The 24,249-nt window shown below is 34.0% G+C and overlaps 1 protein-coding gene across 11 annotated transcripts in view; it reads right to left on the bottom strand.

Annotated features, from left to right (window-relative positions):
* Window positions 1-779: 779 nt before the first annotated feature.
* Window positions 780-24,249, bottom strand: part of FBXW7 (F-box and WD repeat domain containing 7) — a 263,842-nt gene continuing 240,372 nt past the window's right edge. For all 11 annotated transcript variants that reach the window (XM_007496236.3, XM_056802766.1, XM_056802769.1 and 8 more), the window contains 7 exons: window positions 13,870-13,993; window positions 11,978-12,114; window positions 10,438-10,551; window positions 9,032-9,213; window positions 6,247-6,472; window positions 4,112-4,322; window positions 780-2,681 (listed from right to left, as the gene is read on the bottom strand). In XM_007496236.3, coding sequence (XP_007496298.2) covers window positions 2,413-2,681; window positions 4,112-4,322; window positions 6,247-6,472; window positions 9,032-9,213; window positions 10,438-10,551; window positions 11,978-12,114; window positions 13,870-13,993 — 1,263 coding nt within the window. In that variant the 3' untranslated portion in view covers window positions 780-2,412. The remainder of the gene's footprint in view (window positions 2,682-4,111; window positions 4,323-6,246; window positions 6,473-9,031; window positions 9,214-10,437; window positions 10,552-11,977; window positions 12,115-13,869; window positions 13,994-24,249) is intronic.

A 24,249-nucleotide genomic window follows, 5' to 3' on the forward strand; every position in this document is an offset into this window, starting at 1 on the left:
ATAATAATAATTATAATTAAAACAACCATATTTTTATAGTTTTTTAAAGTTTGCAAAGCATCTTTCATGTTGTGTCATTTGTGAAAAGACTCTGTGATACCAGTTTTGACTAATTGGGGCTTTTCTTTTTTCTTGCTTGATTCTTGACTAGATTTAGATGGTTTTAAGTTGAAATAGCTCTTATTTTAATCATTTACCAACACCTCTGGAGTTCAGTTCTAGATATTTGCATGAAAACTTATTTAATTAATAGACACAAGAGCCTTAAGTAGTGTTTCATTCCTGTTTTTAGTCCATTAAATGAACTCTTAAATGAGAAAGCCATGGACTACTTATTACTAGGAATTCTAGAAATTTCATCTGTGAAGGCCAATGATGTAATGATTCCTTGAAACAAAAATAGATCTAAATTTATGTTTATGTATTATTATACATGCTATAGATGTAGGAGCTAAGAGATTTTTTTAGTTCAACTTCCTCCATTTTGCAAATGAAGAAAATAAGGCCTGGATTGGTAGGGTGACTTGTTGAGAAAGAGCTATACATACCAATGTAACATAAAAGATGATAAATTGGGGTCTTCTATAGATTCTTATTGGATAATAAGCAGTTATTTTTTTAATAAAATTTCAGTTGTGTAAAATGGACCTGGAAGGTATTGATTTCCATTTTAAACCAAAGAGAATGTGAACAGAAGATTTTTCTTGGTTTAAATTTCAGGGGGAAAAAAGAACTATTTGCAGTGAAGCAGTACTACCTCAAGGAAGAAACAGCCATACTAACATGAAAAAACACATTTTATTGCACTTAAGTTATAAGAAAATAAAATTTCTAAGTGAATCAAACCATAGACACAATCCTTTTAAAGGTTGTTTTCCTCCCTCATGTCAGGTTGTTACATAACTAAATTAACCAACTGGAATCTGATTGTTTTAAATCAGACTATAAATAAAACAAAAAACAGGAGGAGGAATAAAAAAACAAGATCGCCTAGGATACAGTGTTAAACCACTTTCACAGTTCAGCTTGAGTTGTGGCTCTTGGAGAATGAGGCAAAACCATTTGACTTATTCATTCATTTTGTTTGTTTGCATGTGACGCCTTTACTACAAAAACGGAATCGTTTCTGCTTTGTCAGTTACTCACAGCAATAAAACTGTAACAGCTGTTTTTTTCCCAAATACTGTAGAACACTAAGACTGACCAGCGACTTTATTTTCATTTTATGTTTTATAGTTTTAAAAAATATTTTGTCAGTTTTATTATGTATGTTCATTCCATTCACCACAGCCCTCAAAAAGAAAAGTTTCCCAACAGAACAGGCTGGAATAGCTTTGTTCTAAGGAATGTGTTTTTCATTTTTGCCCAGAAAAAAAAAAAGAAAATAAGCTTTGCACACACTCTCAATTCTTTACTTGCAGGCAAACTTCACTCTTTATTGTCTGAAACTCTCCCACTCTCAGCCTCTTAGAGGCACAGATGGCTCAAGTTTCAGTGGCAAAAAGTCTTTTTTTTTTTTCCGTAACCAAACTAGAGCAAATTTGGAATTCAGTCTGGGACTAAAACGTCACAGCAGAAAAAAAATAAAAAAAAATAATTTGCTTTTTTTTCTCTTTCATTTAGCAGCATAAATAAGTTTGGCCACTGGGAATACAGTACAGGGGTGGGACAACAATCCCATATTTGAAGACCTACTTCTAGCACCAGCATCGAGAATTAAATCCATCTCAGGACTCACAGAACCCAGGACAACTTGCCACCTCAGAGCAACATATGCATTGAAGAGTGTAAATGGAAGCAACAGTAAATAGTTTAACAGAGGCTAATACTGTGATTGATTGACATTGGCAATGGTTGGCAAAAAAAAAGGAAAAAAAGGAAAAAAAGAAAAAGCTTTTTTATGATAACTGTACAAAAACAATTCACAGTAAAAACTTTTTAGCTTTTCCACTCCAGAAATGACTTTTTTTTTTGTTGCAGATGCTCTCTCTAATTTGAAAAGGCAACCAGTCCACATTTTGATGTTATTGCAGCTCCTTTCTAGACCTCGGTGGTAAAAGAACAGGTTAGCAGGATTTGGAACAAGGTTTCAGCATCGCACTGCCCAATGACCACTTGAGAGGAAAATAAAGAAATAATTGCACCTGGTTTGATTTAGAAAGTCATATTTTGCAAAGCTGCCCCCAGTCCAAAGTGAAGCCTTGTACGTGATGAGACAGCAGATGCCTGGCTTGTCAGGTATGGTTCATCATCTCGTCATCATCTTCTCCTCTGAATGTAGGTCTCTACGATCTGTTGCCCCAAGCCAACATCCTGCACCACAGAGAACAAGGGATTTTTTTTTTTTGCAGGGGGGAAGGGCAGGGAGTACATCTTCTACATGTTTGGACAAATTCATCTTTTCTGCTCTCTTCATTTCATGTCCACATCAAAGTCCAGCACCAGCAGCTTTGTTTCCTCAGTCCCGTTGCGGCTTCCAACTGCACACACCAGCTTTGTGTTAGAGGCTCTGATCCGCCACACGACTCCCCCACTCCCCCCACTCTCCAATGTGACTAGGTTTCGGATAAATTCACCCGTTTTCAAGTCCCACAGTTTTACAGTCCCATCATCTGAGCTGGTAATTACAAAGTTCTTGTTGAACTGTAAACAGGTCACAGCACTCTGATGTTTGTTGGGACCTAGGAAAACCAAAAGAATTTAGTTATTGGTCAGAAATTATGGTTATGGTTAGATACATAGTAATTTGTAGACTGCTACATTAGAACATACAGTAAATGAAATATTTAAAGCTTTACATATTTAGAAACCTTGTTCTAAGAAGTTGTTATTTAATTTCAAAGGAAGACTAGTATGAGTGTGGGGAAATCTAGTAACCATTTATGATTGAAATATTATTATAGGGAGAACTATTTATTTAGGAATTCTTGTTTAGGGGCTAGAGACATTTCATTTCTAAAATATGTGGATAAAAGTTTTTCTGAGTTTTAGTGGTGCTAGTACAGCTTCATGCATTGTGTTGAAGACCAGATTTTTGTGTGACCCACCACCATAAGCCTTTGAGTTGTTAATTCAAAGGTATCACACAACTGAATGAATAATGAACATGACTGTTAATTCTAAATGCAAGGATGAACTCCAGGGACAAAACTAAAAAAACAAGATGCTATTGTTGGTGTCACCCTAATGTCTGGCTTAAAAAATGATTTTGGGACTCTGTAAGTGCTAAGATGTATGATTAATCACAAAAGACCTCAAATTTCCACAATATTTGGAGAATGATATGATGGAAGTCTAATAAGACTGAAGGCTTGCAAACACTGTCGGAAAGAATGCTGTTTGAAGCATGGGGAGAAGAGAATAAATAAATTTGAAAATAAAAAAAAAATTAAGAATCTTACTTTGAGGGACAGCCATTAAAACTGATTTAGAGGGCATGAAATGACAGTAAAATATAAAATGAAACTCTTAAGTGAGTGATTTCCAGATGGGGTTTTCAATGGGTCACTCTCATACTACATACTATTTCCATTCTAATTAAATAATTGGTTAAGCGTGTTCAACTTTAAAATCTGGGTTAAAGATTTCCCAAAAGGAAAAAAAAATATATATATATATATATGTATTAAAGCTATTTTAAGAAATAAAGAGGTGCAGTTTTAATTCCAATACAACATTTTTTCACAAATCAAATGTCAAATTTAAGCTAAATAATTATTGAATCCCAATTCCACTTTTAACAAATCCCCTAAAACAAATGGCCGTAATTGATACATTCTGAAAGCTACTTAATAGCTTTCAGAATGTACCAATTATGTTTTTCTTATTAGCCTAACTTCTTCTAAGTTTTTCTTATTAGCCATGTTGTTTTAGAAAGAAATCTAGTCTTGAATTTTATGTGGATTCGTTTCTTGAGGTAAGTAGGAAATTATTGAAACAATTTTCCTCTTCAAAATATAGCTTGAAACAGTTTGCCCAAGGTTAATCTGGTGCCTATAGGCCTAGTTCAGAGGAGAAGTGCTCATAGATTCATATAAAAGCAAGTATATTTCTGTTTTAAGAGATAGCACCATATTTGGATTACTACTAAGTTTTGTTATTCAAAACTCACCTTGCAATGTCTGTAAACACTGTCCTGTTTTTATATCCCAGATTTTAACTGTAGAATCTGCATTTCCAGAGACAAGAATGTTGTCCTTGAGTTCCATTCCACTCGTTAATGACTGATGTCCTGTTAATGTGTGAATGCAGTTCCCCGTTTCCACATCCCATACTCGGATTGAAGTATCAAGAGATCCACTCACCACATGGATGCCATCAAACTAGAAGAAAGAGATCCAATTAGCAATGAACATGAATAAGATATTTACAGCTCTCACCCCTAACCATGGTGAGAGCCTACAATTTGGGGACACTAACTCAGATGTCATACAATTCTCAATCAGTTATTCAACCCAACCATATCAAGCAGAGTTGCACTGAGCAGGTTTTTGCTGGCAGTGCATTGTATTTACATTACTTGGCTGCAGAAATATTTAAGAATTCTTAAACTAAAAAAAAAAAATTAAATATTAAGTGCAATACTTCACAATTGCAAAGTAAACAGTAGGCATAATTTGACATCTCATTTTTAATACCCAATCCTCTCGACATCTACATAGATTGGGATGGTTCTGGCATCAATGAGAAAGCCATTGACTCTTACCTGCAGCAAGAAGTCAAACCTGCTGACATGGCTTGTGATAATGGAAATATTTATCAGCATCTAAATATAGGGAAGGGCTGGAGACACTTTTCACAGTGCTTAAATCTCATTTAAAAATTGCATGGAAAAGTATTATAATATTTATGAGAACCTAAAACTAATTAGGAAATATGCTAACAAATAATGAATCATGTTTGCAATTAGGAATGGTGTCATTCTGATGACAGACTTACTAAAAAATCCCTGTCATTCCCTTGCTACCTTTACTCCCACTGAATAAAGACCACCAACTCAAACAAATTTAAGATGATGCCAACATTGTCATTTTCAGTTCTTAAATGAAGAATTCATGTCATTAATATTCACAAAATATAAAATAATTTCTAATCTGACCCCCCCAAGAAACATCCTCTCCTTTTCTTCTCCCCCTCCCCTTAAACAACTAGCTTTGGGAACAAAAGAGAAAACATAACTACAACAACAAATTACTTGGCCAGTATCAAAAATCATTTTAATGTAGTAATGGATCCCCCCCCCCCCCCCGTCAATGCTGTATGTCAACTAAACAAGAATATTGAGAATGAAATTGTTAGTATAGGCAGTCTATGATGCACGGATTGTGGGTGGACATTAGCTAGTGAGTGGAAATGTAAATAAATTGCCACATATTAGGGGGGAAGACCCTTTTAAAACTGCAAAATGAGGCTGTTCTGGGGGAACAGAATACATATTGCCATTTATTTCTCTAAAGATTACAACATGTTTGCTACTTAAAACTTTGAAAACCATAGTGACTTTATTCAAGGATATCTAATTCAAATGTTAAGAATCCAGTGCAGAGGAGGGTTTCTGAACCTTTTTGTTATCATGGATCCCTTGGGCAGTCTGGTGAAACCTAAGGACACCTCAGAATAATGTATTTTAAATGCATAAAACACACAGGATTACAAAGAAAATCATTAAAATATAGTTATCAAAATGTTTTTTTTTTTTAAAGTCCACTATAGCCAGGTTTAAAACCCCAGTTTGAGAGTAAGTCTCCTCATAGGACTGGCCTAAGAATGTCTCTGGCAGAAGGCTGCAGGTCCGACATGAGTCGGGATAGAATCCCAATTACATGGTCCATCAGATTCAAGCAACCAAGGTCAAGGGGAACGTTTTGGCCAAATTAACCCTTGGCTAAGAAGTGATTTAAAACCAGGTTTACTCTAGTAACAATATCTATTGTAATACAACTTAAGAATCAAAAGTGGCAGCTTTTAACTGTTCAACATAGTTGGGTTTTTTTTAAGGAAATTATATAATAAAAAAAAGTAGACAATGGTACAATGATTAAATAATTCCACAATCTCATATGTTTTCTTCATGCTCATTACATAAGTGGCACCTACACAAGTTAGAGGAAAATTCTTTTCTTCCTATCTTTCCAGTACTCTAATGGACCACTATTTTTTTTTAACCAATTAATTAGTACAGTTTCCACAAACATAGATTATTAGTTAGTAGAACATTTCTGGAAGATGGCACACAGGATCTCTTACCTGCAATGAATAAACTCTATTAGTATGTCCTTGCAGTGTGTGTAGGCAAGTCTCAGTTTCTGGATCCCACACCTTCACCATGAAATCATATGCTCCGCTAACAACCCTCCTGCCATCATACTGAACACATCGGACTGCAGCTACATGACCCATCAGGACATGTAAACACTGGCCTGTCTCAATGTCCCAAACCCTAAGCGTAGCATCTCGAGAACCGCTGACAACACTGGAGAACAAGAATAAAAATACAACTTGGAATTAAAGTGTCTGACAGAGAGCTTTAAACCATGTTTATCATTAATCAGAGCTAAAATGAGTCTGAATACAGAAATTAAAATACACTTTAACAGATAAGGGAGAGTAGAAAACAGAGAGAAGTAACAAAGGAAATACGTACACATGATGCTTAGAAAGATTTATTCAATTCTATACCTGTTCTACAGTAATTTTTGAAGGTCAAAATGATGCAATAATTAAACAAACATTTTGGATTTATATAGTAACTTGTTTCTGAAGAGTTCAAAACTCCCATTTCCCTATTTAGTCTTATGGTATTTTTTAAGATGGAGTGATGTTTAGACAATACTCACAACCGAGAAACTGGGAAAGTGGCATAAAACAATTAAGGCATAGCATAAGTGGAACTAAAATTCAGATTACCTGGCACCCAATCTAATATTCTTACCTAACTAGATCATAGTGCCTTGCATTGCTTAAATAGCATTCAATTCAATTCAAATTAGAAATGAAAATGAATTTTAATTGCATTCATTCATAATGAAGACACTGCATTAACATTCTATTTTCTTCATTATATCTACATATCAAAATTCCAATATAAGATATACTGAATGGTTCTTACTGAGAACAATGTTACTTAGACTAGTAAAAGAAGACTGGAATGGGTGGACAGTAAAAGACAGAACATAGAACCTGCTTTGAAAATAATGGATCTACAATGACACATATAAAACCCAATGTTATTGCTCATTGGCTACAGAAGGGAGGTGGGAGGTAGGGAGGAAAAGAACATGAATCATGTAGCCATGGAAAAAATATTCTAAATTAATTAAATAAAATTTTTGAAAAAAAAAAAGTAAAAAAATAGTGGATCTACATATTTCCTTTGTTAATTCCTATAAAATATATGGGTATCTATCAACTAGGGGGATGCTACACAAATTGGGCTTAGAATTAGGAAGTCCTAAATTCAAATTCAGCTTCAGACACTTACTAACTGGGTGACCTTGGGCAAATCACTTAACTGTCTGCCTCAATTGTAAGGTGAGGATAATAACATCATCTCTCTCACAGAGTAATTGTGAGGATGAAATGAGACAATATTTCTAAGTGTTTATCATAATGCCTGTGCAACATAAATGCTTATTCCTTCCCTTCAAGCTTCCTTTATGTGAGTATAATATACTATTACCAGTCTGTATGTAACAACGAATATGAAGAATTAGGAGAAGCAAAAGGAGATATAGGAACTGACAAAACAATAATCAGAATGAAAAAATATGAAAGGGAGAACAAAAGAGCTGAAACTGAACAATGGATAATGTGTGTGTATGTATCAAAGGGAATATAAAAACTAAAGGTATCAAAAATTTTTTCAAAAAAATACATTAGACTCAGCTAAGCACTCTAATGATTGGCTCAATTAAATAGATGAAGTCTATCTCAAGCCTCTAGTAGTTGCTCTGAATTGGGTTAAATGTGACCCGCTTAAACAAAGATGGTCATATAATAATTTTTATATTTTGCATTACAATTACATATACACAAACTTTTACATTAATGGACACAAAGAGGCCTAACAGTGAAAACTCACAATTATACACGACCAAATTTTCCATTCAAGGCCATTTTTGAAGACTTGTTATATTTCTACATGTGATCCTAACTACAAGTTCTCATATCCATGGTTTTCTGCTGTAAACACTTTTGATAAGTCTAAGTATGCCTCCTTTGAAATGCCTTTCGAATCTTTTCTTTTGAAAAACTACTATTACTGTCGTAACTCACCACTTGCATATTATGCTACTTTTCTCTGAAAAGGCATTCATAGGAATACTTTTATTCTCTCTAACAATTTTCTTGAGAGGGAGGTTAAAGGAAGCATAGTTATCAAATTGGACAGATATGCAACCCAGAGCATGGGAAAGCTAAGTAACTTGGAATCATGGAGTTTTAGGGATAAAAAGAATCTGACATAACTTAAGCCCAACCCTTATTTTACAGACTGAAAACTAAAGCCTAGAAAAGGAAAAAGTTTATACCACCTTTGTGACGAAGCCAGAACTCAAGTTAACTGGCACATAATTCAACTAGAGCAAAACCAGGAAGGAAATCAGTGCTTTAATCGTTAGGTTTATCTCTTCTTTTCCTAGACCTATTTCAAAATTTTTATCACCCAGGAGAATGGGAGATACCCAGGACAATTCAGACTAGGAGCCAACTCTCTGCAAACAACTCAATATTAATCATTTTGAAAGGTTGGCTAAAAAAAATACACATTCAAAGGTGATAATAAGTGACCTCAATAATTCAACAACTGACACTAAATTTTAATGAACACTTTTGCCTAGTAATCAACATCTATGGCAACAGAGGAGAATTTAAAGGCAAGACATTTCTGTGAAGAAATACATTTAAAGTTGAAACCTGGACATGGTTGCAGAAGTGATACCTAATAGTAGCCAACTGAAAGTGACTTAGGCAATGTAGGACAATCAGTTCACTATCAATAAAGGGCCCAAATCAGCAGGGTTTTTGCTCTTACCGCTTCTCATGGAGGTGCATACAACGAACAGTGGAGGTATGTCCATATAAAGTATGTATACATTCTCCAGTCTCTGCATTCCAAACTTTAAGAGTACGATCAGTAGATCCACTGATGATGATATTGTCTCTCATTTGTGATGACCATACTCCACCGGTGTGTCCCACTAATGTTCTCAAACACTGGAAAAAAATTACTCAAGGCTTATTTTTGGATAAAGAGCAAAATTTAAACACCATTCATTAAAATTTGTGTTTAAAAGCATTCAAATTTTCTTTGCCAGAAGTACCAGGAAATAATGTTTAATTTTGGCATAAGAATTATGTTACAATTTACCTTGCATATTCAGTAGCTTACTACATATGAATGCCATTGAGGGCTAAGTAAGATAGAAGCAAACCTTTCTCACTAAGGTGTGACAGTTCCAGCCTGACCTTTTTGATGAAAAAATACTAAATTGTAACTTGGTTTCTTCCATGGGAATGGCTTTAGTCAAAGAATGCCAACAGTACTGGGTGTGGCTACATACCACATTTCATCTGAGCCTGCCTGAAGGCAGTAGTTATGATCCAGCCAAGATACTTCCAGACATGTAAAGACATACATTAAAACCTTGAAGATAAATCCCAAACTAATTTTATACCATGGAAATGTGAAGTTCCTTTTTTATCTTCAAATCTGACTTGAGATATTAAAAAGATTAGTAATTTCTAATTGAAGTTTTGCATGGAAAAAGAGTTTTTAAAAAGAACAACAACTGGGAGATTTTCCATACACCTCTTTCATCATCATAATTAAAAAAAAAAATAAAACTGGTCAATTACTCAATTCTGTGCAATGCTGTTGCATTGGACAGATAAGTGCTAGACTTTACTCTAGTACTATTGCCTTCAAGGTGACTTGCTTGGTCTGCTTTTTTCTATCTAACTTCAATTTGAATGCCTAGTCTCCTTCAGTATTATCTTATGTGGTTTGAGATTAGGCTAATCTAACATGAAACATTAAAATTTTAAACTAAACATGGCCTTTAAATGGAATTTTAAAGAAAAAAATTTCTTGTGATCACAACTTTTTACAAAAGATAAAAGTAATATCACACCATTCAGACAAATGCAACTTAAATGAAGATAAAGGACATATGCTCAAGTTCTCAGTTTATCTATGACCAGATTATGTTACACGAAGGTGACTTTCACAAATCTGGGACTAATAAGTCTTTTATATTTATTTATTATTATTTTATTATATATGTATATATATTATATTTATATAAAAATATAAATCATTTTAAAATTCTTGCTAAAAATAAGTGGGCATCAATAATTAAATATGCTTTCTCTTTATTTGTCAGTACATGCAAACAAAACAAAATATACAAAATTTCATGATCTTGAAAATGAACTCACTTTGCCTGTGATTGCTGACCAAACTTTAAGGGTGTTGTCATCAGAACCACTAACTATCCTGTTTCCACAAAATTGTAAGCATGTGATCACATGATCATCATGTCCTTTGAGCACCTATAAGACAACAAGAACCAGAGAGATATAACTAAATACATAGTATTGAGTCTAAGATAGAACTTAAGGATTCAATATAAATAAATATACTATATAGAATGAAAATGCATACAAAAACACTAAGTCTCATTTTTATGAATCCTATAACCCATTAATTTTGTTTGGAAATTTCAAATATAGAAATTTCATTTTGAGTCAATCCCATTTTTTAAAATGGTTGAGAATAAAGTTAAGAGGAGCTTTTACATAAGAAATTAGTTTTTAAGAAGTTATATATTGATGTGACTAGCTCTAATTATGTTTCAGACAAGAAACTTAACTGTTTTTAACAAAAAGTCACATGAGGGCAGCTGGGTAGCTCAGTGAATTGAGAGCCAGCCCTAGAGAAGGGAGGTCCTGGGTTCAAATCTGACCTTAGACACTTCCCAGCTGTGTGACCTTGGGCAAGTCACTTGACTCCAATTGCCTAGCCCTTATCACTCTTCTGCCTTGGAGCCTATACACAATATTGGCTCCAAGACAGAAGGTAAAGGTTTAAAAAAAAAAAAAGCCGCAGCTGCTTTCAAATTTAAAAGAATGCCAGAAGATTTCACAAATTTTCTCATTCTTCCAATACATGAAAAGTATAGACACGTAGAGAAAATATGAAATAGGGTCTGAATTCATAGAAGCCTCACAGTAAAAAAAGAAGGTACTACCAAGTTAGAGGAAAAAGCCAGAAATTTTCACAGTACAAAATATGTGGAGATTTGTACATAATGATACTCTATTATAAAGCCCCATAAAAAGCTCAAAAATGTTCAACTTATTTGAAAATAGAAGTAGTAGAAACATATGCAATATGCTACGCTCCATTTTACATGCCTTTGGCTATCAAATTTTCAGGTTAGAGAAAGAAATTGCTATAGAAGAACACCTAGCACTTATCTTTTACTTTAAAAAAATTTATTTTACTTTATCTTCTTGAAGAACTTCCTCTTCTTCTTTTCCCTCCCTCCCACAAAGGAATAAAAATAAGACCCCTGTTACCAACTTGTATAGTAAAGCAAAATAAATTCTTTCATTGGCCATGTCCCATTCTACCCCACCCCTCAAATCTCAATCTGCAATAAGTCCAACATTTTTTTATCAGGAAGTGCATAGTAGGTTTCACTGTGAATCCTCTGGAATTGTGGTTGCCCAGAGTACCCAAGTCTTTCAAAGTTGTTTGTCTTTAAAATGTTGTTATTGTTTAAGACTGTCTTCTTGGTTCTGCTCAATTCAGTGTATCTGTGTATTTACCCTTTCTAATTACTTTAAAAGATTTTGGTTCTTAGAAGAGAGGAAGTCTAATGTTACACCCATCATGCAGAACAGCAATGTCTAGCTGCTACTACTGCTTAATAATCCTCATTATAAATGAGCATCATTTAGAAATCTTCATTACCTTTGGAGATTTCAGTTCTCCTCGCCGCCAATTTGTATCAATTCTGTGCTGCCTGATATAGGCACTTTTCCATGGACTATGAATGAAACCTGGCTTGATGATTTTTCTTCTTTTGATGTGTAGTGGTTCATCAATCCCTATTTGATTGAACAAGTTAAAAAAAAACTTCCATAATTAAGAACATGAAATCTATAAAGTCATTTCTTACATTTAAACAAATGTAAAGGATACTGTTCTCCATTATTTTAATAACTGAAGTATTAAAATCATAATACTTTGCATTTATATGGCACTTCTAACTTTTTAAATTATTTTCATACTAAACTCATTTGAGTTTCACAACAACTCCTTGAAGTAGGACAGATATTATTATATAGCTAGGTCCCGATTAGTTCAAATAATGAACCCCATGTATTTGAATGGGTCCTATTCAAAGTTATAATTATGTGAAATATGGTAATTGGTTCCAGCCCAATGGAAATATGCAGAGCTAATTAAAATAATGCAACCACTTCACAAAATTCATCATTTGCCCTAATTGGGACCTAGCTTAGCTGTACCCACTTTCTAGATGATGAGACAAAAGAGGTTTGATGGTTTGCCTCAGGCTACATGGTCACTTCATGGCAAACCTGAGACTTGAATATAATTCTTTTTACTCCCTGCCTCGAGTCAATATTTCAGGAATTTAACCAATACAGTCATCAATATTTTCCTCACTGTAATTCCTGGGCCCCCTTAATAACCAAAAGCAGTAAGCGGCTTTTTATAGACCAGTCAATAGACCTCTTTTGTTAGTTCCATCAAAAGTCTTCTTCTCTTATGCTATTTATGCTATCTCCCCTCCCCCAAAAAATGATTTCCAAAGGGAAACAAGATATTTGATTAGCTACTCAAAATTAAAGCTATCTAACTAAACTTCCCCACCTATCTGTACATACATATATGTAAAAAAAAAAAGGCCCTGCAGAGTATGGATACATAGTAGGCACTTAGTAAATGCATGTTCCTTTTTCTTTTCCTTTCCTTTGAGGCTCTCTCTCATTTGATCCTTAACAACTTTATAATGAATGTAGTGCAAGTGTCATAATCGCCATTTTTTTTTAAGGAAGAAATTGAGACTCAGCCAGATGAAATGACTTGCCCAGATAACATGTCTAAAAGGTAAGGTTGAGAGTCTTTTGACTCCTTAGTCCAACGGTCTTTCCTTTGTACTACATTACTTTAAAAGTAAATGAATTCTATGCATTTCAGATAGAAAGTTTAATTATTTGGAGAATGTTAATTCAATTTTTATCTTCTCATTCCCTCCCACCCCAATATCCCCTGTTTCCCTGATCAATTAGCCCTTTGGTCTTTTTCACTTCTCATTAATAACTCTAGTAGGAAGGGGCTAGGTAACAGGTCAGTCAATTTTTGCTATTTGTTAGCAGTACTGGTAGATGGCCTCATTGGTACAAGTATTAGTTAAGTAAAGTCCATATGGATTGTCTGTAGTTTTCAAATAGTTACACTGTGATGAATCCCAGTCTTAAAGTAGAGATATTTGGGAGAACTAAAATGGAGATTGCCTTATGATTTTTATCATTTAGCCAAGATTAAGCCCTCTCATTTCATTTCTTGCTGGAAGTTCAGTGTCATAACCTCATTTCAGTATATAACATTTTGGTCACTAAATCAGCTCTACTCTTCCACATTCACTTTAAAGATACTGCTGTCTGGCTTATGAGAAATATTAAATTAAGCTCATATTTGTCTTTGTTTATCCAACTATATCATTTAGCTTTTCCCAGTTTCTCATCTATAAACAAAACTACTTTCACTTTTTAAAAGTGTTCCATTTTGAGAATCATTTCTTTCTACAAAGACATTTAAAATTTTTTGGCTCTTACCCTCTTCCTTGCATTTTTCTCTCCAAAGAAGGTTGTCTTCAGCCAAAATTCTCCAGTATCGGCATGTCTGAGCTGCTTGTAGCAGGTCCTTGGGTTCCAGGAATGATAGCACATAAAGTGCCAGCTGAGAAGAAAATGGTGATGAATTAAATCAACATCACCAAAATTGTATAACCAATGTACACAAACACACCCTCAAGCTCCCACAAAATGAAGATTTGGGTAGTCAAATGATTATGCAATAGGACTGAAATATCAAAAGGATATGAAAACGAAAGAGATTATTACTAATTTAAAGAAGGAAGCTATTTCCAAGCATCTTAATTTTTAAATTATGAATGGATTACAGTATTTTCTTGCTTTCAATTAAAAAACAATCAGTTCTAAATATTCTTTAAAAAAACCATCTTCCCCACATTCCCTTATAAATTACTTAATTGCCCTAGGGTTATTTAAACCCAGATCAAACTTTCCAAGAAATCTGCTGATCAATCCTACTGGACCCTATTCTTATCTTTATCTTTATCATATGACCAGTAGGATTTATATACTACAAAAAGCATATTATTCTGCACCTACTTAAATGTTTATTAATACTTTTCATTTGTGTACATTTTCTTTCTAAAATACTGTAATCTCCCCTACCCATTGTACACACTGCCTAAAGAGATGTGAGAGAGCTACAGAGCCCACCATTCATTTTTCCAAACACCAATTAAGCATTAGGGTGCAGAGAACTATAGCAGGCCAAAGGGAAAACACAAAACTTCTATAAGACAGAGTCCACACTTTCACAGGATTACCCATCACAAAACAAAGATAAGAAATAGTATATAACATATATTTTTACATAAGTGCATTAGAAAGGTGTCAAAGTGTTATGTCAGATCAAAAGGAAAGGATAATTACTGAATTGGGGTAATAAGGATAAGAGAAAGAATCAAAGAAAACCTGATCAATGACGGGATGGGAATTTTTATACTATAACCGAGAGCCAGATGTGTTAATAATATATAATGTAAACTATTAAAGAAGTTACTTATTTTCATAATCTTAAATTTTCTCAACATCAATATCTTTGTCAATGAAAAAGTAATTATCTTGGCTGGAAAGTTACTTCCATAGACTATATCCAAGTCATTGTGTAATAATTTCTCCAAACTGCTCTTGGGAATTCTTTGGAGGGGGTAAACAGAAATATTTATTCCCTGAATTAAGTGCTTTTGCCTTTTATTGGTTTAGCGATGGTTCAACATATCACTTATATGCCAATGATGAAAATAAATTTATTTTCAATGTTTAAAGGAAGTTGTGTGTGTGTGTGTGTGTGTGTGTGTGTGTGTGTGTGTGTGTGTGTGTGAGAGAGAGAGAGAGAGAGAGAGAGAGAGAGAGAGAGAGAGAGAGAGAGAGAGAGAGAGAGAATAGCTTAGAAGGGTTAATAAAATGCTTTGCACACACTATCTTGCTTAGTTCCTAAAAAGACCCTTGTGAAGTAGGGAGAGATATGCCTATTTCACAGGAGGAAAATCCAGCTCAGAGAGACTGTTACTTTCCCAAGCTAGTAGGTGGCATATTTGAACTCAGATCTTCTAAGTTTATGTCAGGAGGTTCCTGATAATGTTTATTCCAGTTGCTTCAAAATATATTGTGAGGAGGATAAGCAATGAACACAATGATAAAATCAATCTCATAGATAATATGAAGATGATTAAATTTAAGATGAGCAAGGCAAACAAAATAGAACAGCTAAATAAATTAATGATTTTGTATTTTTTAAACATAAAACTTTTAGTGTTTTCACATAACAATGTTTTATGTTATTAAAAAAAAGTAGTCATAAGCATAAAATCTTGAAAGTACAGTTTATATTTCTTTTTTTGTGATCTCAAAAGTCATCTAGTCCAACCCCTTCATTTTACAGATGAGGAAACAAGAGAACAGGGAGGTGAAGTGATTTATCAGTCACATAGATATTAAACCAAGAAATGGGATTTGAACAAAAGTCTTCTGGTCCTGGAGCCAATTTTCGTACCACTGTATTATGTTGCCTCTTTATTGTGTGAAAAGTTTTGCTACATGGTAAATCTAAAGCATTAGAAGTAATAAGAAACCATCTTAGGTAGTTAGTTTCTACCGTCATAAGATGGACGACCATCAGAAATATTGGGGAAACGGTTCGTTTAAATTTGGTTTTGGAAAGCTAATTACTATGTAAGCAGCTATCCCACTTGATATGGTAACACCAATTTACGGTTGGGAAATTTTGAGCAGAAATAAATGGAAGAGCCTCAACTCTGCCCTTAATGGGTATCTTGGAATGATAATAATTCAAAAGAGTATGATGAATTAATAGTAATTATCTAAGAAATAAAGTTTCTTAAAATTGCAATTCATTGGGCATATGATAATTTAAAAAATTTACCCTTACCTTCCATCTTAGAATCAATACTAAATATCAGTTTAAAGACAGAAGAGAGGTAAAGGGCTAGGCAACTGAGGTTAAGTGATTTGCCCTAGGTCACACAGCTAGGAAGCTCCTGAGGCCAAATCTGAACCTAGGACCTTTTCATCTCTAGGCCTGGGTTCTCTATTCACTGAGTCACCTAGCTGTCTCAGTATAATTCAAATCAATAAAAACTTATTAATATTTATTTTCTACAATGTAGTGGGGATAAAAAGGTGAACAAGAGAGTCATTTTGATTTAGATCTATAGATAATACTATATATTTGGTATATTTCCTGCTTCAAGGAGGAAGATAGATGATTAAAGTAAATAAATGTGTGAAGAGCTCTAAGAAATTCTGAAAATATGATCACTCTCAGCTCAAGAAAAATGAGGAAAGACTTTGTGGAAATGATTATTAAGGAAAGAAAGGATTTCAATGAACAGAGACATGAAAAATGTATTTTGGGAATGGACCTGAGTAAATGGATGAAGGTGAGAGAAGACAGACAAGATCAGGGAACAATTACAAGCCAGTATTTCAGGAACAAAGAGTACATGAAAGGGAATAGTATTAAAATAAAGCTAAAAAGGTGGGTCAGTGCCAGATAGTGGAGGGTTTTAAATGAAAAAAAAAACACACCCAACCTCAAGATTTTGTATTTTATCCTGAAACAACAGAGAAGCAACCTAGGTTTGATTTGGTTTTTACAGGAGGTGAGCTGCATGATCCTATATAGCCTTTAAGAAGATAATTTTGGCAGCTATGTGAAAGTAGATTGGGGAGGAAAGGGAATAGAGGCATGGAGACCCATGAGGAGTCTTTTTGGAATAGTACAGAAATGAGAGAGGAATTAGGGTGGTGTTCGTGTGAATACCTAGGAGAGGACATACAGACTATAAGGAAAGTCTAAAGAAAGAATTAAAATAAGTTGGCAACTGTTGAAAGTGAGATTAGAGAAAAAAGTATGAAAAGCTAAATAAGACTTTGAGGCATTACCAACTACAGACCCCTAGAACATGGTGATATTATCAACAGGAATAGGGAAGTTTTGAAAAGAGATAGGTTTGGGGGGGGAATGATAAATCTAGTTGTAAACATACCAGTTTTAAAATCTTAGTGGTATATGCAGGAAGAGATATTCATCAGGAAGCTGAAAACTTGGAAGTAGAGTTTATGAGAGACTGAGGATAGAGACATAGAGGGTTAATAATTAAATCCATGGTAGTAGGTGAAATTTCCAAAGGAGAGAAGTTAAGAAACAGAAGAGGATAGAGAGGACCTTTGGGGACATTCATTCTCGGTGGGCAAGAGAAAGATGATGAACCAGTAAAGAGGATTCAGTAAGAAGTCTCAGAGAGCTAGTAAAAAAACTAAGAGATCAGTACTACGGTATAGTTGAGCAAAGACTGAGATTTAAGAAGAATCAGGTGATCAGTGATACTAAATGATGCAGGAAGGTCAGAGACTAAAAAATTGAGTACGTTAGAATAAAGAGGTTACATAGGAGAAAAGTTTCAGTAGGATGGTAGATATGGAAATCTTACCAACAAGAAAGTTGATTAGTGAACAGAGGCAGTGATTATATACTTCTCTTTCTAAATGTTTAGCAACAAAGCAAAAGAGAAAACATTAGATGACAGCTTAACTCAGCAGTTCCCAAAAGTTCTGGTCTTAGGATACCTTTCATACTCTTAATTATTGAGGACTCCCCGAATTACTCTTGTATTTGTGGGTTATATCTATTAACATTTATAATATTGGAAATTGAAATATCTTGGTATTATTAAAATGCTTTCAACTTCATAGACCTCCTAAAAAAATCTTGGAGATCTCTAGGGATCCCAGGATCACACTTTGGTAAGTGCTAGATTAAAGGAATGGCAATGTCAAGATAAGGAGGTTTTTTTATTGTTTTATTTTGTTTTTTGGTAATTATGTGTTAAATATTTTGGATATCTAAACATGCTTGTAAAATATGCTTTTGTAAGAAGGGGGATCACTTTATCCTCTGAGAAAAGTACAATAAAAGCCAAATGCATTTCATCAACATCTATAAAAAAATCTATAAAGAATTTTTACTCCTAGTTAATTTGTATTACTTTTCACTAACTTCAAACTATGCAATAAAGTGGTCATATTTAATAACAATATGAAATATACGTATAGACTTCATGAAACTGTGAAATTTTACTGTAATAAAAAATTCCTGGTTAGTCCAGTTCCCTTTCTTCCAAGAGAGTTGATTGTTGCTTTAACTGAGTAGTGACCAAGATAAGAAACAAGCTGTTTGGAATGTTCAGAATATTAAGGTAATAATACCCTTTATATTCTCTGGGGGAAAAAAAAACATATCAATTCCATAGAAATGTTTTGTAAACCAGGTATTTGTGCTTGGCTTTTGTTCACATGTAATAAAAAAAGACAGGTCTAAAAGTATCTCCTTGAATATCAATCCAATTCTTGATTACCTTTTAATTCAATTAAATCCCAGAAACACTTATTAAGCATCTTCTATGCTAAGCTATGTTAGTTTCAAGGGCTACAAAAACAAAAATTAAAGTGTCCCTGTTCTACTCTTGGAAGAATGGGAGAAATACATAAATAAATAGAAAATAAAGAGAAAACAATTCTGATGGGATGAAAAGTAATGACAGGATGAGGAAAGGTCTTATTGTAGAAGGCTCTGAAGCTGAGCCTCAAAGGGAGCAAAAGGAGCAAAAGGGAGCAAAAACACTGTAATAAGTATTGATGATATAAAGAAAGGCAAAACCCAAACAATCAACAGTCCTTGCTTTCAAGGAGTCTAATGAGGGAGACAACATGCACACAACTATACTTGCAACATACAAAGGAGAAATTGGAAATAATCAACAAAGTGAAGGCACAAATCTTCTTGGAAAAAGAAAATATTTTTATAGAAGGTAAATTTTAGATGCAAAGTGAAAAGGTCCAAGATGGGAAGAAGAGACTTTCAGGTCTGATAAACAACCAGTGAAAATGTCCTGAGTCAGAAGACAGAGTGTCTAGTGCAAGGAACAGCAAGAAGGCCAGGACCCCCTGAATCTCAGAGTATTGGAGTGAAGGGAAGAAGAATCTAAGGGACCTGAGGGATGGCAGGTGCTGAAGGGCTCTGCATGCCAAACAGGAATTTGTATTCGGCCAGAGAGGCAACAGGGAGGCACTAAAATTTCAGACTTGGACTTTAGGGAATATCAATCTGAGTGGAGGACATTCAGGAGTGGTTAGAATCTTGTGGCAAAGAGATCAATCAACAAGTTATTGTAATATTCTAGGAGTGAGGCAATGAGGGCCTACATTAGGGCAGTGGCAATATCAGAGAATAAATGGGGCACATCAAAAAGGTATTGTGAAGATAGAATCAACAGAATTTAGTAAAATATTGAACATGGTGGGATGAGATAGTGAGGATTTGAAGATGATACCTAGGTTACAAACCTTGGTAATCAGGAAGACAGTGGTACCTGAAACAGTAATAAAGAAGTTAGGAGTAACGTCAATTCATAAAAACCATGCTCAAGAATTTGTGATCTGTATCTACATGGGGATGCTAGGTGGCATAATGGATAGATACAGAGAGTCTGAAGGTCCTGGGTTCAGTCACTTAATTCCAAATGCTTGTCCTTCTGTCTTAGAGTTGTTACCAAGATAGAAAGGGTTAAAAAAAAAAAAGAAGAAGCAATTTACAGAAATAGAGGGGCTATGGGGAATCTGCCCTGAATTTGAAGAAATTTTAAAAAGTGAAAATAGCAAATGCTGGAGGAGCTATGACAAGACAGGAACAGTAATGCTAGTGAAAGTATAAATTGGCTCAACCGGTCTGGAATTTGTTTTGGCAACATACTATAATTTACCAACATGGCACACCTTTTTATCCAATGAAATCACTATAAGGCATACATTCCAAGGGAAAAAGTCTTCTATAAACAAAACTATTTATAGCAATTTTTTGTATAGCAAAGAGTTAAAAGGAGAATGGGTGCTCATTATCTGAAGACAGCTAAGTGATTTGTAGTGTATGAATAAAATGGAATGGGGGAGTGGGGAGAGAGAGAATGTAAGAGTGGAAGTAGATAAGAAAGCAGAGAAGCCAAAGAATAAAGCAAGAATAAAAATTTGGAGAAAAGAAGTGTATTAAAAAGTAAGTTCCCAAGGGAAATGAAATCAAGGGCAAAAGTGAAGGAGTTGACCTTGGTAAAAAGGCAAACTTTTTCCTCCAGGATCAGAGGAAAAAGAGGAAAGTATGGAGAAGGATATTGAGAGGATATCAGGTATAAAATATGAGAATAGGGATGGCCTTAATCTTTTTTATAAAGTTTGAAGTAAGCTCCTTTATTAAAAAGAAGAGGGCAGGGAAGTAGGGGGGGCTCAGCCTACTGAGGGGGATAGCTTAGTGGATTGAGAGCCAGGCCAGAAATGGGAGGTCCTGGGTTCAAATCTGGCCTCAGACACTTCCTAGTTGTATGACCCTGGGCAAGTCACTTGACCCCCATTGCCTAGCCCTTACCACTCTTCTGCCTCGGAACCAATATACAGTATTGATTCCAAGATGTAAGGTAAGGGTTTAAAAAAAAAGAAAGAAAAGGGAAGAGGAAAGTAAATAGAGGAGAGAAATTAGGATTTTAAATAATACTGGGAATGCAATGAGAAATCACTATGGGAATAATGATACAATTCACTGACTTTATTCTGTTAACTCTTTTACCTATTTGAAATCTTCCTCAACCAAAATACTTCTCTTAACCTAGGGAAAGGGCACAACACAAAAACATAGTGGTATCCTTAAAACATAGAAAATAAATTCTGAAGAGGAGAATGGTGGGAAAAAGGTAGAAAATTTAATGGATTCTTAAATTATGCTTGTCCTCAGTTTAACTTATTTTCTTTTTTTATATAGAAAATTCCCAAAGGACTACATACTCATTTCCAATATAAATACAAAACCACAAACAAATAAATTTTAATAGTTCTTGACATGATTGCTTTTTCATTGGTGATAATAAAGATATGATGGCATTTAAAATCAGTTTCCATAAATAAATATTGAAATTATCTATTCTGGAAAAAAAAAGTAGTTGGGAAAATAGTTTACTGCTTTGCTAAATGGAATAATGGAAAGAGTGCTAGACTTGGAATCAAAGGACCTATCTTCCTCTCCTATAATATAAAAGGTTTGCTTAGATTCCTTCTAAAGTCATTATTGAGTTTTAAATTCATAATTTAATCCCAAATTGCTAAGCATATAATTCTAAATACACAATCGTTTAGAATCAACAAATTAAATGTAATTGACAGTAATTTTTATGCTGGTGGCATTCTTCCTATGGTTCTGTTTACAAAATAAATTTGATGTTTTCTTACAAAACACACTGTCTAGGGTTAAACAGTGAGCAAATAGCAAGGCCAAAAGGTCTTAAATTTCAAAGAGGTATCTAAAAAGTTAAAATTAATTCATCTGAAGTGGTTATTAAAAGAAAAAAACCAAAACCTTATCCTGAGAGATTGCTACTAAATAATTAAGAATGTTCTTGTAAAGTGAAGTTTTAATCCCTCTTCTCGAATGTAGAGTTATTTTGTTAAGTGAGGAAAGGTTTAAAAAATAAAAATAAAAAAAGGTAAAGCTTGCTATTTGCCAATTTGCTTTAAAGGGACTTCTATGCAAATTCACCAGCCAGGATGGGAAGAAGTAATATCTGAATATCACAGAGATAACAGAAGATACTTTGCATATATCACCTCTTTAAGCCCTATGATGACCCTTACTACCCCCAAGACTTGTCCAGGACCAAGAGGAGTCAAGGATATAATAGAGATAGGACTCTTTCTACAAATCATATTGCCTTTCTAGATTAAGACACAGGATTTAATTATACAACACTGAAATGAATATGGGTGAGAGGCAAACTCAACAGGAAGAAAAGGAGAATTCAACAGTTTTGTTTTTTTGTATGGAGATTTCTAACCATCAGGCCTCTTAATTGGATGAAAATCTGAAAATAACATGTAGGTAATATAGTCCATTGTATTACTGAAAAGGTCTAACTCCATTCATAGAAGTAAGGGACCTAAAAGAAGCTCTATAATCCTCTGGAACCAAGAAATCCAAATTTTCATGACTTCTGTGAAATATGACAAAGATACTTTCTACAAACTGTTAGAATTTCAATTCCTATTTGGGCAAGTAATTCTGTCTACTGGAATTGCTTTGGTGAGCTTTTGCTTCTACCTTGCTGGCTACATTTCACTGACAAAGGAACAATGTTTCTGTAAAAAAAAAAACAACACCATATGAACCTTAAGGATGAATCTGAATTGAGAATCCTACATTTTACAGTCAGCTTTTCTACTTATTTGCTTCATTTGTCTTCCCACATGGCATGTCCTGCATAAGTTTGCCTTGACCTACATCATCGGGACAAATGTCTGCTTATAATACCTATCCCACTGAAATAACCATCTCCTATGATATTCTTTTGCCTATCAAAAACAATTAACCAATCAGGAAGGAGTATGCCTATATTTACTCTCCCCGCCCCCAAGAATGACTTTAGCTTCCTTTGTGAGAATTTATGAGTGTTTAAAAGATTAATGATCTACTATTGGTTAAGAAACTTGAAGGTCATAGAAAAACTGTTCAGAAATAAAAGTACTATGTACTACTCACTAAATAATTACGAAATTCATTTTCTTGACAGAAAGGTCACACTATGCTAATTGGTGATGGTCCTTAGGTTATTAAATATTGATCTCCACTTCATTTCCTCAAGAAATTATATTCTATTTATTTTTACATATATGAAATCAACCATTCTTTAAAATAGAAGGGATTTTTCTTGGTCCTTAAAAAGTACAAGCAATACCCATCTATAAAACTATCTTATGGCCTTTCTCCCACTTCTGTGACAATTTTTGCCACTTCTCTTTAAAATGACTTTTCACTTAAACAAACTATAAAAGAACACGTAAGCCAAGACAAGATAAGCCCTTTGTTATTAGAGATTTGTATGTGAATTTTAGCCTCTGAAGAAATTCTCTGACTTTAAAATGGTCTTTGCCAAAAAAAAAAAAGTATGAAAATTTTAAGTCAAATGTATTGCTCTTAGTGAAGGAGGGGGAGGAAATAAGCTAGAAGAAAAAGCATTATTATTTTCATGAAAATACAAGTCACTAGAAAAAGGATATAGAGAAACTATGACAAAGAGATTCATCAGGACCAACATCTGTGAAAAGGTTTATTATTAATCTATCTCTGAAGGCAAAAAGAGAACTCATAATGTCACTTTCTGAAGACAACTTCCCTTTCAAGACTCACTGTTTTATTTTAAGAACAACAAAAATTGCTATGAGGAAACTAAATTATTTTTTCTTTTTTCAAAAGAAAATATACTCCAGGAAGATTATTTTTCTCAGACTGCCTTAACCTAGAATTATATTTAATGTAAATATAAATTAATTATGTCATCAGGTTAATTATGCTCACATCTAAACTGATGATTATGATACAAGGAGGGACCACCTTCAGGATTTTTAGAGCATTTGGAATAGACATCAGAAAAGAATTCCTCTTTCAAATCCAAATTGCTTAGAGCTTTAAGCATCATTTGAAATAAAGCAGTGTACTGTATTTCTTCCACAGTCTCTTTCTCCTAACCTCCATACAGCTAGTGATAGGCATATAAAACTGAATGAGCTGTGTAAATACTAACCATAGTAACGTGCACAAAATATCCCACATTTTAGTTCTATCTTCCCCTAAAAGCAAACGAATAAACTCTGATAGGATGTTGTAACTTCTCTAGTATAAAATATGTTCATTTCTTCTTGAAACTGATTTTTTGGGTATTATATTTCCCTTGCATGTCAATATTAACTTCGATTCCATTAATTTTACATACTTTAAACTAAAATACCTTA

Source organism: Monodelphis domestica, chromosome 6 (assembly GCF_027887165.1).
Source record: "Monodelphis domestica isolate mMonDom1 chromosome 6, mMonDom1.pri, whole genome shotgun sequence".
NCBI classification, from domain to species: Eukaryota; Metazoa; Chordata; class Mammalia; order Didelphimorphia; family Didelphidae; genus Monodelphis; species Monodelphis domestica.